The sequence below is a fragment of the Lampetra fluviatilis genome, chromosome 43 (genome assembly GCF_964198595.1).
Source record: "Lampetra fluviatilis chromosome 43, kcLamFluv1.1, whole genome shotgun sequence".
Classification (NCBI taxonomy): domain Eukaryota; kingdom Metazoa; phylum Chordata; class Hyperoartia; order Petromyzontiformes; family Petromyzontidae; genus Lampetra; species Lampetra fluviatilis.
The window spans coordinates 7,570,328-7,585,773 of record NC_136317.1 but is presented as its reverse complement, the minus strand read 5'-3'; the positions used below and the strand labels follow the sequence as shown (position 1 = coordinate 7,585,773).

Sequence of the window (15,446 nt, the reverse complement as noted above, 5' to 3'; positions counted from 1 at the left end):
AAAAACATAGAATAACCGTAATACCAAAACAAACGAGACGTAAACTCAAAAAAGTGTTAATTTATGACAAATGTAATATTGAATCCTCGTATATTTCATTAATGTATATCAGGGTACACCTGGACAATCGCCATCCCAAACAGATCCCAGTCATCCCTCTATGGCCTCCTCCCCAAATCGCTCATCACAAAACACCATTTGATGCAAAATTTAACTGCCAGACTTCTCACCCACACATGTAAATCATGAATACAATTGGTAATCGCACTAATCGCAGAGGTTACCATGGCGGTAGTTTTGCAAGGGGTCGATGTTGCTAATTGGAATTGGGTATTTTGCGGATTTGGACCATCTCGTACAGAATTGAACGCTGACCGACGACACTTTACCACACATTCTTCACACACACACCTACACAACCACCACGACTGCTGCTACTATTTATTACTTATATCCCATTGCTCAAGTCACTATTCTCTCTACACTTATCCTACTTTATCTCTCTTACCCCGCATACGTGTAAATGGTACCTACTGTGAATACGTCTTATTATATTATATTTCTCACCACTTTTTTATAGTGTTCTTTTTTCTGCTTTTCTTATTTTTATTGGCATAGTATTTTTTGTTGACTACTTATTGCCTAAATAGATTTTTTTTTATAGCTGCTGCACTGTTTGAGAGGAGAGCTTGTGAGTAAGCATTTCATTGCAGTTAGACTTCTCTGTATCCTGTGCATGACAAACTTTTATTTCATTTGACTTTCCCAGAGACCTTCAGTCACCTTATCCCTCTTCTATAGCGACTACTATGCCTCACTGTTCTTGTGAGCACTGCTCGTTGAGTCCTCCACCCATGCTGAGGACTGTCTACCAGACACTCACCACACCGCAGGTCACAACAACACACCCCCCCCCCTCTCACCCCATGGCAGGTCATAACACTTCTTCTTGCTTCTCTCACATTGCTCCACTTATAAATCCCCTTCCATTACCTCTTTTTCAAAGTTCTTATATAACCTTGTTGAATTGACGAAACGCGTCAACTCCATAAATTACAACTTTGATAGTGCTGTTTATTACTGGCCGCTTGACACGCACCCAGCAACTGCGTTGAGAAAGACAATCACCGTCCCACTCGACGCTCATGCAGGCGAGGAGAAATTTGCATTGCAAGACGATACCCAAGTCTCTCGCTGTGCGACCGAGTGGAGCCACGTGCTGCTCGCTGACCTGCACGGTCCCTGGCGTCGACTCGCAGGATGTGGAGGCTGGGAAGCATCTTGCTTCCACGAGGGAGGGTGTTGCTCTTCTTGCGCTCCGCTGCAGCAGGATCCACGTGGGGGCTGGAGCTGCCCTCCTGGGCCCCGCGCTCCGTCTGCGTGCTGCTGTCCTTGCTGCTGGACTTGACGTGCGTGAAGTGTGGCGACGGCGGCGGCAGAGGGGACAGCGCCCGCATCGGAGAGAGCCCCAAGGATGCCGTGGAGCCTTCCTCTGCCAGCTCGGTGCTCACCAGGCCACCTGTAGCGGAAGACAGGCAGCGTCGCGTGGAGTCACGCAGGGTCGCGGGTCGCATGGCCCCATATTGTCAAAATGAGGCGATACGCCTGGCTGAAATGGCCATATGAATCACACTGTTTTTATTCAGTAAATATAATTTTTTTGGTAATTTGCAGAAAAAGCTTCAATCTTTATGAAGTAGAAAGACAAAGATCCCCCGTATATCCTCAACAGACTGTTGGGGCAAATGCTGTAAGCGAGCAGCTATCCAAGCCAGCAACGCACACGAGGGGGTGGGTGGCCAACACCATGTCCGGCTGCCTTTGTGTCCCCAATGGCAATGTTTATACACAATACCAGGTACTCATTTGAGGCCGATTCGACCTAGGTGAGGCCCAGGACCAGTTCAAATCGTCACTGGCATTGTCTGTGAATGGAAATCGAACTCGAGTCGCTGGGTTTGTAGTGCAGCGCACTAACCGCTGCACCACCGCTCCCCACAGTATAAAGTATACAAACATGGTCACAAACACAATCACTCATTTTCAGGTGGTCAGGCATCAGAAAACGTAAACGATGCAAATGGGACCATCTGCCTAAATCTTTATGAATAGACCCTTGTTCCTGCAGAGTTCAGCCACAGAACCAAGTAAACTCACTTATATAAATCAGGATCTGGGCTCATGCAGAACAGGTAAACATTAAAGTTTCTGTTGTTTATTTTGTTTTAACGGTGAAAAGTCAAAAGACCGGGACGAGTCATCTGAAAGACTGAACTGAAATCACGTAAATGCGAACAGCAAAACAAATAAGTACAACAATGAAACAAAGAGAAATCAGAGCCAAAGCGACCAAATACAAATCACGTCAAAAACAATCACACAACAGAGGAAATAAAAAAATAAGGGTTTGTACCTTGGTAAAAATGTGTTTATTCTAGTTGATGCCGCTGTCTACTTAAAGAGATTCGTAACCCTCAGAAATTCCCATCAAGGCACAGAACATGGTGCAGAGTTGAAGCGTGCGCTCCGTGCCTGCCCTTGCCACCTCACTTCCCCCCAGCTTGCTACCCACAATCCCCACTGTTCATTAGTAGTAGGGTAAACACAACAAAACTCTCTCCCCTCCAAGCATGTCCCAATTCATTGGAAGTCGAGCTGTCCGCTTTGTGTAATGGTGCAGCCCTCCTGTGGAAGGGCTGCACATTGCCGGTGACGCTCTCGTTTGTTTGCCCACGCAAGCGCGTCGGGCTGGGCTTGGGCAGGGTTGTCTAACGATGAGCGGTATCCCGAGCGGAGGCACGACCAGATTAAGGTTCTTGTGGGCCCGAGGCACTTCTGTTTCGTAGGCCTTCAATGATAACTTTGTACAGTTGGCGCTGCTGCCCATGTTACTACTACTGCTGCCGTCACTCGCTTGTTTCACACGTATTTCATCCAGCCGCTGGACAGATGTCATTACCGATACGTTCATTATTTAGTCTGTGCCCGAATTCGATGGGAACGCGCTGTGTGCCGCAGACAACATTTAAATGACTCCACCTCTTTGTATATACACTGGCTATATCAATATATTTATTCCAAGAGATATTTTGGTTACATTTTAATTATCATATTAACAAAAAAAACACATGGTCAACATGTTTTTTGTAGCCCCCTTTAGTTTTACAAGGCCCTAAGCACATTGCCTACTGTGGCCTATTGGATAATACAGCCCCCGAGCGAGAGAACACTGCTGTCGGAATTCCTGTCCCGAATTGGAGAGCAGCACACATCTCGCTTTGCTGGAGCAATCGAATGAACCAATTGCAGCATTGTGACCGAGCAATCAAGAGTGCTCCCTTCCCGGTATCCGGATTAGCTTGTAGAGGAGCTTGTAGAGGAGCTTGTAGAGGAGCTTGTAGAGGAGCTTGTAGAGGAGCTTGTAGAGGAGCTTGTAGAGGAGCTTGTAGAGGAGCTTGTAGAGGAGCTTGTAGAGGAGTTGTGCCCGAGCATGTGGTCGATGAGCCCGCAGGAGAGACACTGCCAAGAGGCGGGCGCCTTTGGAGTCGTAGACCGTGACAGGATGCATCTTTCCCTGTCAAGATGGCCATTGCCTCTCAGAAGCAATTGGCATCACCCCCCACAGCTGCGCTGGCCCCTCCTCTTGCACCAGAAGAAAGCTGCGTTCAGTCGAGATTGCAAGTTATGCTCCCAAACGTGCAGAGCGATGTTTGGAAGTTGGGCAAAGGTCACGTCCACGCCGCATTAGCGATGCTAACGCTTGGTGGAGGTGCCATGTGAGCGGAATTTGAAATATAATTTATTTATTTTCAGCATGCACCAAACAAACTTTTTGTTGCATAAAATTTTACACCTTCCTCGTCTCTATATGTACTCGTTAACTTCTCCTAACTCTATCCTGGATGGCCATCCCTTCTCCCTTCACCTGCTGTCGGTAAAAAAAAAAATCAGTGAGTATAGTGGGTAGCAAACTTGGGGAAATGAGGTGGCATGCGCCCACCTCAATTATCTCTCTCTCTGCACCACGTTCCGTGCCTTAACTCGGATTGCTGAGAGTGAGGAGTCGCGACTGGTGGACAGCAGCATCGACAAAAAAAGGCTAACAAACGTAATATTATCTAACATACATTTTTCCTTTCAGAAAATTGGTTCGGACAAATTACGTTGAAACATTGAATCGTTCACCGTAAAAATAAATTAAAGAAACCTTAAAAACTCAATCATGGTGGTTATTAGACAAACACGTAAATGGACAAGGACATACGTCCAAGTGAAGTTGTAGCACAGAATAAAAAGTTTAGCGTCAAATTGTTGAATGAGACGAAAATGATCCAACAGGCCTGAAGAACGAGAGGGCCTCACGAAACATAGCCATGACGTACTGAAGCTGCCGGTCCGAGCTCCAAGCCGCTCCTCCAGCGAGGGGCTGGCTGCCATGGGCGGCTTCCGGGCGGCAAGGCCACTGGCCAGACCACCACCGGGGCTCCCCGATGCCGCTGCCGCCGCTGCGATCGACGGAACGGACTTGGCTGGACGGAGGGAGGTTGCAGACGACTCCGTCTTTCCCTGCTGCTCCTTGCGCGACCGCTGCTGGAGAACCTTTATCATGGCATCCTTCTCGATAATCTGAGCGTGCAGATTTTTTATCCTACAAAGGAGAAAATTAACGGCTTAGCAACACAAAACGTCCGTACGATTAGCACACAACATAGACACCACACATGTGACCCTAGAGACACCACTGGACCTTTTGCCAGTATCACAAATTATGAAAAAATAATAGGTTATTTATTTGGTCTTTAAACACCTTAACACCTGTTTTTATTGCCAGAAAGGGTATAACCTATACTTGTATTTTTAATAATTTTTGGCACGAGCAAAACGGTCCCATAGATATAACTGCTCGACCCGAGCTCTAAGTATTCTGATGATTGCATTGTCTTTGTACTGGTCACCTTTTGGCGTTCTCTCGTCTACCACTGGTGACTAGGCCATAAAGAAGGCTGTCTCTGGTGTAGGCCAACCACTTTCAGAGAATGCATATATTATCAGAGCATGTTTGCATGTTTTGCCACAATTATGTGTGGTTAACGCAGACTTGGTGCCTTGCAAAAGGATCCTATTTGGTGTTTGAACAACTTAACTCCTGTTTTATTGCCACAAAGGGTAAAACATATTCTTATTTTTTCACCACTCATGTCACCCTACAGACACCACTCACCTGCCTTCCATGTCATGGCAGCGGCGGCTAGCCAACATGAACTCCTCCTCCTCCGAGAAACTTGCATTTGGAGAATTTGCAATAATCGTTGTGTCTCTAAAGAAGACAAAACAGGAATTAGAAGTTTCCAGACTTAACAACGTGCGATTTTTTTTGCCATTTTAGATGCTCGAGGAGCCATGAGCCAGCAACGCGAATTTTACATCATCAGTTTCAATGTTAGTGGTGGACCAGGCCCGGTGCCAGCGCATTCGCTGCTTGTTGCGGAGGTTCGCGGTTCGATTCTGGCAGGCCACCCTGATTAATGTGGTGGGTGTGTATTAACCGCAAAATGCCTCACGCCATCTACTTCGCAGCAGATGCTAAATATCTCGTGATGTAATTTGAATTAGAGTAGGCCACTGTGTCTTGGTGTAAGTCCAAATTTGCCCCTTTTTTTTTAAATTACTCGCAAATTACTTAATTGGGAAACGCGTAGGAATCGTCTCCCCGAACTGCAAAAAACCTAGCAGGACCCTCATGAAAAAGTTTTGAGACTCAGCGAGGTTTTCCCAAGGTACACAATCGTTTAATAACTTTGATAGGATGCAAATTAACAGTGTCTTGTTTCTGCCACCACGATCCACACACAGTGGCCATATAAGACCCAGATTTCTGTGGCCGAAGGGGGAGCTCGTCTTCTAGACAGCCTCTCACCGCTCTGTGGCCGCGGTTGCGGCTGCGTCCATCGCAAACTGGCGCATGGCGCTCTCCTCCAGGTACTTCTGCTCCCAGCGCATCATGTCGGCCTCCAGCGCCAGCACCCGCTCCTCCTTCTCGCGGAGCAGCTCCATCAGCGCCGGCGCCGCGTGCTCCGACGTTGCTCCTGGGGGTGGCGCTCCCTGCCGCTGCACACGCCACGGAGACAGTGCACGTTTCTCACCGTGGCCTCCACCCCGAGCATCACCATGGTGACATTTCACTTCTGTGGCAACCTTGGGCCAGATCGAGCACCGTAGGCTCAACGTAAAGAGGACAGGGCAATTGAGGAGAGAGCACTCCACTGCTGCACTCCAGTCACTCGCTCGTTCGCCCGGCGGTCAGTTGCCGCCTTGTTATCACTCTTCTATCGCGCCTATCATGCTTCCTATTCCCGTTGATTCCTGCACTCATGTTGAAACCGACTGTTTCGCTTCATTCCCACTGTGATCATCTACCACACTGCAGGACACACCAAGGGCTCTGATTGTAATTTGTTGGTTCCCAGGTGTTGTGATTGTAATTCACGGGTTTCCAGGTGTTGTGATTGTAATTCACGGGTTCCCAGGTGTTTTGATTGTAGTTCACGGTTTCGTGTGGCACCTGCTGTGCACGCAGAGTTTCCAGTTCACGCTCCAGCCGCGTGCGCAGTCGCCGCTCCAATTGCTCCCTCTTCTCGCACGCCACCTGCAGCTGGGACAGTGCCTGCTGCAGCTTCTCCACTTTATCCACGTAGAACTGCTTCTTCTTGAGCTACACACGCAATTGCACGCTCGCAATGTCAGTTTCGAAGCAACTCCTGCAAAACATGCTCTTCAAGTACCTACATCATCAAATGCATTCTCACAAAAGAATTCAAAAGCAAGATGTTAACATTCTTTGTCCACATAAAAACGAAACCAATCACTCTTTAAAAAAAAAAGTAGATATCGTAAAAATCACAACACACGGAAGCAATGCTCATGATGAAATGACAGGGCCCTGAGTGTTCGTGCTCAAAAACCCACTGTTTAATCTATAGCTCCAGAATTAATCCTAAGGAGTTTAAATACAAGTGTACCAGATGAAGCAGGACAAACACTGAAAGTGGGAATTCGCTGATTTCAGTGGGGGATAACGTTATTATGCGGTTTTACACAATTAGGTAATTTCGAAGTAATATTCAAACGTGTAAAATCTGAACCGTGAGACACTCAGGCAGGTGACCTAAGATTCGTGTTTGTTACGGATTAACTTCAGGAAGATGATGAGCACAACACGTGGAGTAATCACGGCTTGGCTCGCAAGGAGCGAGAGAGGGGGGTCGAGACAGAGAGAGGCACTCGCACCTCCTCCTGCAGCTTTGCCGCCTTAGCCTCGGAGCTGCTGAACGCCTGGTTCAGCAGCTCGATGTGGCGCCGCTGGTCCCCATTAGCCGAGCGAAGCCCCGCAAGCTCCACCTCCAGCTTCTCCTTGGTCAGCAGGGTCTCCTTGTCTGCAAGTGGCATACAGCGAGAAGGTGAATATTTCACAAGCGCATACTCGGGTGGCTTTTTTTTTTCAATAAAGGTAACGCAAACAGAAGGGTACACTCTACATATCAAGGTCACGATGTCAACATGGCCAAACCCGCTAAGTCCACCGTCGCACTTTACCAACACTTTCTTCTCCCTATGGCAGATCTGCGGCTGCTGCTGCAGTAGACACGCGACCTCTATGGATCTGCCCTCACAGTATTCCACCAACTGCTCTTAGTTCTTCCCATTGGTCATACCAGTGGAGACCATATTCCCATGACTGTCTGCTGCAACATATAATTTACATGTTGTGTGTAGTACAGTACTAGGGTCCTGCATCATGATCCAGTGGCAATGCAGGCGTCCGCATTTTAAATTAGTTCCAGAGGGTGGCGCACCTGCACACAGAGCTCCATGAGACACCAACTCCCAGCTCATAAAAGAAACAAAATAATGGAACATACCCTCCAATAACTCCGTGTGCGCTAACACAGTAGAGCAATTCAGGCAAGCAGCCGTGATGTCAAAGGCACAACCCATGATGAAGTTGTCAGCACAAACTCTTTAAGTATTCCAGAATCTGAGTAAAACAACTGCTAAGTTAGCTACATTTTTAGAGGCGCACATCACCAACTTAATTAACCCAATTTTTTTTTTTAAATGTCTATTCGATTAACGCCTAAGAGGTCCACTGTAATTGCACACCACCTGTTAAAGTGCAACTATAGATGGGTGAAGCCACTAAGGGCTACGTGTGTCTTCCCTCTTGAGATATCGGCACCTGTTGTTTGAACTTCGGCTACCAATCGAGATCCATGCCCAACCACCAGCAGGTCACCAGCATCCACTTCAACTATCACATATTTGAAATAATAATATGCGAAACAAATATACGTGGCATTTTTTTTCGGACAAATATGCCTAGCATCACAGGGTAAATCTTCCTTATTACATGGGGAACATACCATTCCATTAGCGATCTCGCATATACGGAAATTGATACAAATCACAGCAGCCCTGGACTGGCACGGCACTCCGTTGTGCTGTGTGGAGTGGCTGTGCTAAGGAAAAATGTTGATCGTCAACGGAAACCTATTTTAAATAACGTTACTAAATCTAGGCCATTATAATTATAATGCATAGCGGAGATGGTATAAAGGACATTTTTGTCCTTCTGCCGATTTCCATTGCTCATGGTCATGAGACGTTCGTAAGCAGTGACTGACCCAGTGGAAAGCATTTGCTCGCATTCCAAATGCCAAGGAAGCTGCCAAGCAGGTGTTTCTTCAAAAAGGCTGCTAAATTTATAGCAAAATGCATCATACCCCAGTGGGCTCATGGCTCTAAATAACAAGAACAACATTTAAAACCTCTAATGTAAAAATATTTGTGCTAAATATGGGAAATATTACACCATTCCAATATTATTATGTGCGTTTTCTATCTTCATAATGTACATACTAATCTCTAAGCGGTGTCTGTGACGCATTCATTTGTAAATACTGCGACCTATTTTAAGACCGTTTGCACCCTCAAAAACATATGCAACACAAGCTCTGTAACATTTGTTTCCACTCATCAGACAGCGGTGTTGTGCAGGGTAATGAGTGGACATGGTGCATTATGACATGAACCACTCAGGGCTTTAGGATGATGTGTTTAAGGCACATTAAAACTGGGAAAGCTGTTGACAAGCACTGACAAAATACAGCTAAAACAGGCTTCCAGCAAACATAAAAAATCGACGTCTTCATGACATTAGACTTTTCTAGCCCCAGAACAAGAACATTAACAGTGCACATACCGAGGCACGAGTGCCAGTTGGCTGCACGTGATCGACACAGCCAACGTGTGGTGGTGGTGAGAAGAGCCCTAACACCGACACAGCTCTTGCTGTCACCCGATTAAGAAGAGATCCCCCATACCCATCGCGGCTACTGAACGAAGTGCAGCGGAATGAAGGCCAGACACTACCCAAACGCAGCCTCCACAATAACAGGTGTTCATTACTCGTTAACAAAATCTTGCGACATCGTGCGAACACAACATCCAAACTTTCCTTTTCAACAAACTTGTGCGTCAAAACGGTTACACATTCACCATACCATGCTTGCCATAAAAGTTGGCAAGTGTAACTTTCAACGTCGCTGCCTTTGAAATCCTGCCGAAATCCATCCTTTTTGAGATGCAGGCCAGGCTACAGCGTGGCCCACGGGGTGCAGGGAGAGCGATGCGGGCAATGCGTGGCCCGCACTGTGGTGTCACAGCAGCCAGCTCTCTGCCCTGTGTCGACCGTGGTATGGCTGGAATCCTGCCTCTTCTACATACCCGGGCCTAAATTGGGCACTGGCAGATGCCAGGCGCACACACCGGGCTCACTCTGGAGGCACATGCGTCCACGCGGGAATGTGCAGAGTCTTTTTCGTCGCAGCAAAGTGTCGTGCCCAGCCAATAAAGAAGCTGACAACACAGCGCACAAGCTGCCACTGATACAAGGCTGGCTGCGTACCTCATATATATCCATGTCTGTTAATGCACTAACCACCACAAATCCACGTTCATTTCTGTAATTAAATTTTTCTATGGATGGGTTTTTTTTTTATAGTTGTCCAAACCATCTTTGTCTACGGGAAATTATTACAATTTTATATTGATCAATGCTTTGAGCTATAGATTGGTTGTTTTTGCACAAATTTAGTTAGTTTTTCCTCTAATTTCTAGCTGCTTTATTGTTGTACTTTGTTTTATTTGATTGCCTTTGTTAATTTTGGTGACCCCAGGTCCCTCTTGCAGGTGAGACTCTCATGGTCTCTTGAAGTCTTATCTGGTTAAACAAAATACATTTTAAACTTGATCCTAATCCAAACCAATATCTGAAGAAGCCACACATGAAACAAATAGGAACCCGATGCCATAAGGGCGAGAGATGAATTCACCCATCCATGAATGCAGATGCGTACAAATATTAATCGAGTTGGGTGTTGCTGTACAATATATATATTTTTATTTCTTCCTTGAGGACACAAACATCGGCCTTGTATCACAAACCTAAAGGAGATGTGTAAGTATACATCAGCTTTGGAATAGGTGCTCACCATTTGGCCCAAAAGAGAACTTTACCCATACCCATAACAGTCATCATTGAACTTGATGTTTAACCAAATCAAAATTACACTGACGTAAGTCTGTTTTCACTGCGTAAAATCTTTTTTTTTTTATTGGCCTATGGTCAATTTGGACCAATGTTTTCCTGCCACAATTGCCTAAGCAGGAAAACTCTGGTCTAGTTTTCACTCCCGATTAGCACGGTTGGCTACGTATGGTGCGAAATAAGTTCAACATACATACGGAAGACTCCTTGAGTGTCATCCAACAGTGTGACCTATTAAAAGATTCTGCAGTTTTCTGATGTTACAGCCATGATTATATCAGGAACAGCACAGAGCACCATTCCCTGCATCCAGTACAAGTGTATATAACTCACGATGCACTACCGTGCTGATTAATAATTAAGGCTGTGCATTGCTTGTTTTTAATACTGGTCAATGAAAGTCCACATCATCCAACATCGCACTCAAGAGTCTGTGCAGAGACAGTATTCGGCTGCTTGACAGTTCTCATGACACACCCACCCATCTTCCTGACACTGCAGGAAACTGAGTCAGTCACATCAGGCCAAGTACACGCTGAATCATGAAAGTTTAAATGCCTTTGAATAAAGTCCGCCAATTCTCTCACTAATTTGACCTACAACCTAAGCCAGCCCCAGGTGACATTTTTATTTTTGGCTGCTTCAGGAACCAACATAAACTGGACCAGCCCTCAGCAACAAACAAATTAAAGACAAGCACTACCTGCACCGTGTGCAAGTTTGCCAAGTGACAGCCCTGCATGTGTTCCCCATTCCACATCCATGGCAAGGCTCACTTAAGCATCTTCAACTCGTCCTACATAATGGCCAATCAGGTGGACCAGTGGCAGAGCGAGTGGCTCGCAATCGGCAGGATGCGAGTTCAAGTCTTGGTTGAAGTGTGCATCGGTCTGTGAGGAAGTCAACATCTGTTTCATAGGTATACTCACCCATGCCATAATAATGTGGAATTGTCCACCATTAGCTCTGGGCTGTAAACAGCAGATGAATAGATGAGCACCGCATCAACGCTCATTAAACAGTAAATCAATTTGGCTTCACAACGGCGGCCCCTGCTTGGTAGGACATGCGAAGCCACTCCACTTCTGCTGCACCGGCTGCCAGAGCTTACCCTGCCAAATTATCTACTCGACTCCTTCCCCCACTGAATATAAAGAACGAGCATTTATCAATTGCCTCTTATGGTTTGTGTTGTATCCCATAAAACCGGTTGTTTCATGTATATATTAGACATGTAAAAAGGCATCGGTTCCTTGGATGAAATAAACTCCTACACTCAGGACACACGAACCAAATCAAGCATGTGAGTACATACTATTTGCAACATATGGAAATTGTATGCAAAATTATGATAACATAGAAGAAATTCAATATTCTTTGATTCTTTCGGTAAAGTCACATAGATAGAAAAAAAATAATAAAGTGAATAAAAGAAAACATTATACAAATAAAAAAGACGAAGGTACTTTGCAAACCCACTGGCTATCAACAAAGATTCGTTCAATTTTGACTTAAAACTTTCGTGACTGCAGGAATTATATTCTTCGTTCTTTTGGTAAAGTCACGTAAAAAAAATAAGAAAAGCAAAAAAACACATTAAAAAAAAATAGTTAAGTAAAATAAAAAATTTGAAAATAAAAGCAAAAAACCCATGACGTTACAATCGCAACACAAGCGGTGTTCATCAGGCGGAGATAAAAGAGGGGGCAAGCCTCCAAATGTAACGGCTTATAAGGGTTCCAAAGTGAGTGGGCAGGGGACGAGAGCTGCGCAAGCAACACGCTAATGCAGGAGCTAAATAATGGGTGATTTGGGAGGAGGTGAGCTTGTCAACGCAAAATTATTTTAATTTTATTTACTATTTTTATTGTGGGTTTTTGCTGTTATTTTCAACTTATGAATTTTTTAAATAATTATTTTCATTTGACATATATTTTATTATTTATATATATTTTTTCTATCTCCGTGACTTTACCGAAAGAACCAAGAATATGAATTCCTGCAGTCACGACAGTTTTAATTCTAAATTTAGCTCCCTCTATGGAGAGGGTTTCCACATAACCATAAGATCTTTTAACAAACTCCGAGACAAGAAAGCTCATCTGATCGAGTCACTCACATTTCTGAAGAGATGCTGCGACTCGAAGGTAATACCTACCTCATTCACACTGATCTCTGCTGCTGTCACATCCTCCAATGCCAAACGAATTTTGTTTAGAGCGAGCTTGGCCCTGATCTGAGAGAATGAGACTGCTCCGCACTGAACTAGATCATGTAGATAAGACACTCTTGAAATCACACTTAACATTGACAGAAAAAATATCTACATCTGATTGTGAACATGTAGATTACATGACCACTTCATCAGCAGCTACAATGTCAGCTAAATGTAAAGATAATCTAATTTACAAATTCAACCTCCTTTCCAATAAAAAACCAGATCCACACATTAAAAAGTTAGACCTTGACAAGGTTGTTATCAATCTGGTAATAGCCCAATTTTCGATGGTCAAAATTTAGTTTTGGTTAAAGGATTGAACTTTGCAGTCACCCCCAAACACATACCAGTGGATGACATTATTGCTCAGGTCGATGTAGCTCTTAAGGGTTTGGGACACATCGCTGCAGGCGTGACAAGATCTGAAATCGCTGCAACCCTCAAAAGCGCTAAGATACCAGTCAGCAACATCCGTAAGGAGGAGTGCTTGGAGTTATTTCAATAAAAAAGAGGGAAGATATCGTCATCCTCTCAGCCAACAAGGGCAATGCCACGGTCATCATGGACAAAAACGTGTACAATAACAAAATTCAGGCCCTACTTAATGATGGTAGCTACACAAAAATTAAAAGAGATCCCACCAACTGCCTCGTTACAAAAACGAACAGTATCATCACTGATTCAGCTTCATTAATTAAACAGACCAAACGGTTTTCCTTAAAACCTTCTGCTGGTAGACCACCCAGACTATATGGCTTACCAAAAATCCATAAAGGAGGTACACCCCTTCATCCCATCATCTCCACCGCTGGCTCACCCACCTACAAACTGGCCCGATATTTGTTGGAGACCTTTCACTGGTAAGAACACCTCTTCTGTTCTTAACTCAGCTCACCTGGTATCGTAAATTAAATACATCTCACTGTCCCCAGGTGATTTGCTCGTCAGTTTCGATGTAGTTTCTCTGTTCACCAAAGTTCCTGTGCCAGATACCATTGCAATAATTGAAGATGTGGTACAACAAGGACTGAGTGCTGATGTACCAGCCCTGGTGAGACACTGCCTCACCAATACATACTTCACTTGGGATGGAACATTCTGCAAACAAACTGAAGGCACCCCAATGGGTTCTCCCTTATCTCCGGTTGTGGCCAACATTTTCATGGAAAAATTTGAGATGGACGCCATCCAGGCATCCACTCTACGCCCGTCCTTGTGGAAGAGGTACGTGGATGACACGTTTGTCATCTGGCCACATGGCCAACCGGCTCTGAAATAATTCCTCAACCACATCAATTCCATACACCTAGCAATCAAATTCAGCATGGAGGTAGAAAAAGATGGAATGCTACCCTTCTTGGATGTCTTAATCAAAAAGAGACCAGATTGCTCAATGAGCCACTTTGTCTACAGGAAAGTAACCCATACTGACGCCTACCTAAAACCTGATTCCCACCACCATCCATCCCAGAAGAATTCCCTCATCAAAATGCTACACCATAGAGCTCAATGTATCTCCGACCATGAACACCTGACTAGTGAACTCAAACGCATACACCAAGCTCTCAAGGCAAATGGATATTCTGACTACACAATCCGCAAAGCCATCACCCCAACCGTGAGGAAGGAGCCATCTGAAGTTCCAATCAAAACCATCACCTTGCCTTACATAGCAGGGACAAGCAAAAATATTTCCAAAAACTTGAACAAACACAAGATCCAGGTCCAATTTTACAGGACATAAAATTCGTGACCTGATCCCATCTGTGAAGGACAAGATTCCTGACATGCAATATACCAGCGTCTACAAACTAAGCTGTATCTGTGGCAGCAGTTACATTGGGGAAACTAAACGACATGTCTCGGACCGTGTTCGTGAACATAACGCCGATCTGAAACACGGCAGGACAAATACTTCTGCCGTGGCTGATCATTACTTTAATGCGGCTAGCTCACGTGAAATTTATTTCTCTAAGACGATGGTACTTTGCAAGCTGACTGGCTATCAACAAAGATTTGTTCACGAAGCCATCCATATATAGACAGACACAATTTCAACCGAGACAACAGCAATCATTGGAAAGATGTCATCAACCACTTTGGGTCATGACTTGATTTGTGTTTTCTTGTCAACCTCTACCGTCAGCAATGTGGATGTGTGTAGCGAGGTGCAATGCCCCCCCCCCCTGATCTCTACCCCTTCTCCCCCCTATCTCTGCCCCCCCTCTCTCTCTCCCCCTGTATCTGCCCCCTTCCTCCCCCCAATTGTCTGCCCCTACATGAGCGCTGGCTGACTGGCTGCCCCGCCCATGCTGTTTGCACTGCACAAGCTCACCTCCTCTCAACTCCCCATTGTTTAGCTCCTGCATTAGCGTGTTGCTTGCGCAGCTCTCGTCCCCCGCCCACTCACTTTGGAACCCTTATAAGCCGTTACATTTGGAGGCTTGCCCCCTTTTTTCTCTCTACCTGATGAAGACCGCTTGTGTTGCGATCGAAACGTCATGGGTTTTTTGCTTTTATTATTTTCAATTAATTTGGATTTTAAATTGTAATTTTAATTGAATTTTACTACATTTATTTTTATAGCGGTTTTTAGCTTTTATTATTCAAAATTAATTATTA

At 45.1% G+C, this 15,446-nt stretch overlaps 1 protein-coding gene across 2 annotated transcripts in view; it reads right to left on the bottom strand.

Moving 5' to 3' along the window:
- The window catches only part of LOC144947074 (angiomotin-like protein 1), a 35,241-nt gene that overhangs the window by 3,269 nt on the left and 16,526 nt on the right, over window positions 1-15,446 (bottom strand). Inside the window, exons 11-16 of one of the 2 annotated variants that reach the window (XM_078876238.1) lie at window positions 7,288-7,433; window positions 6,563-6,712; window positions 5,918-6,108; window positions 5,222-5,317; window positions 4,383-4,648; window positions 1,232-1,519 (exon numbers count right to left, since the gene is read on the bottom strand). In XM_078876238.1, coding sequence (XP_078732364.1) covers window positions 1,232-1,519; window positions 4,383-4,648; window positions 5,222-5,317; window positions 5,918-6,108; window positions 6,563-6,712; window positions 7,288-7,433 — 1,137 coding nt within the window. The remainder of the gene's footprint in view (window positions 1-1,231; window positions 1,520-4,382; window positions 4,649-5,221; window positions 5,318-5,917; window positions 6,109-6,562; window positions 6,713-7,287; window positions 7,434-15,446) is intronic. The other variant, XM_078876239.1, reaches the window with a different exon arrangement.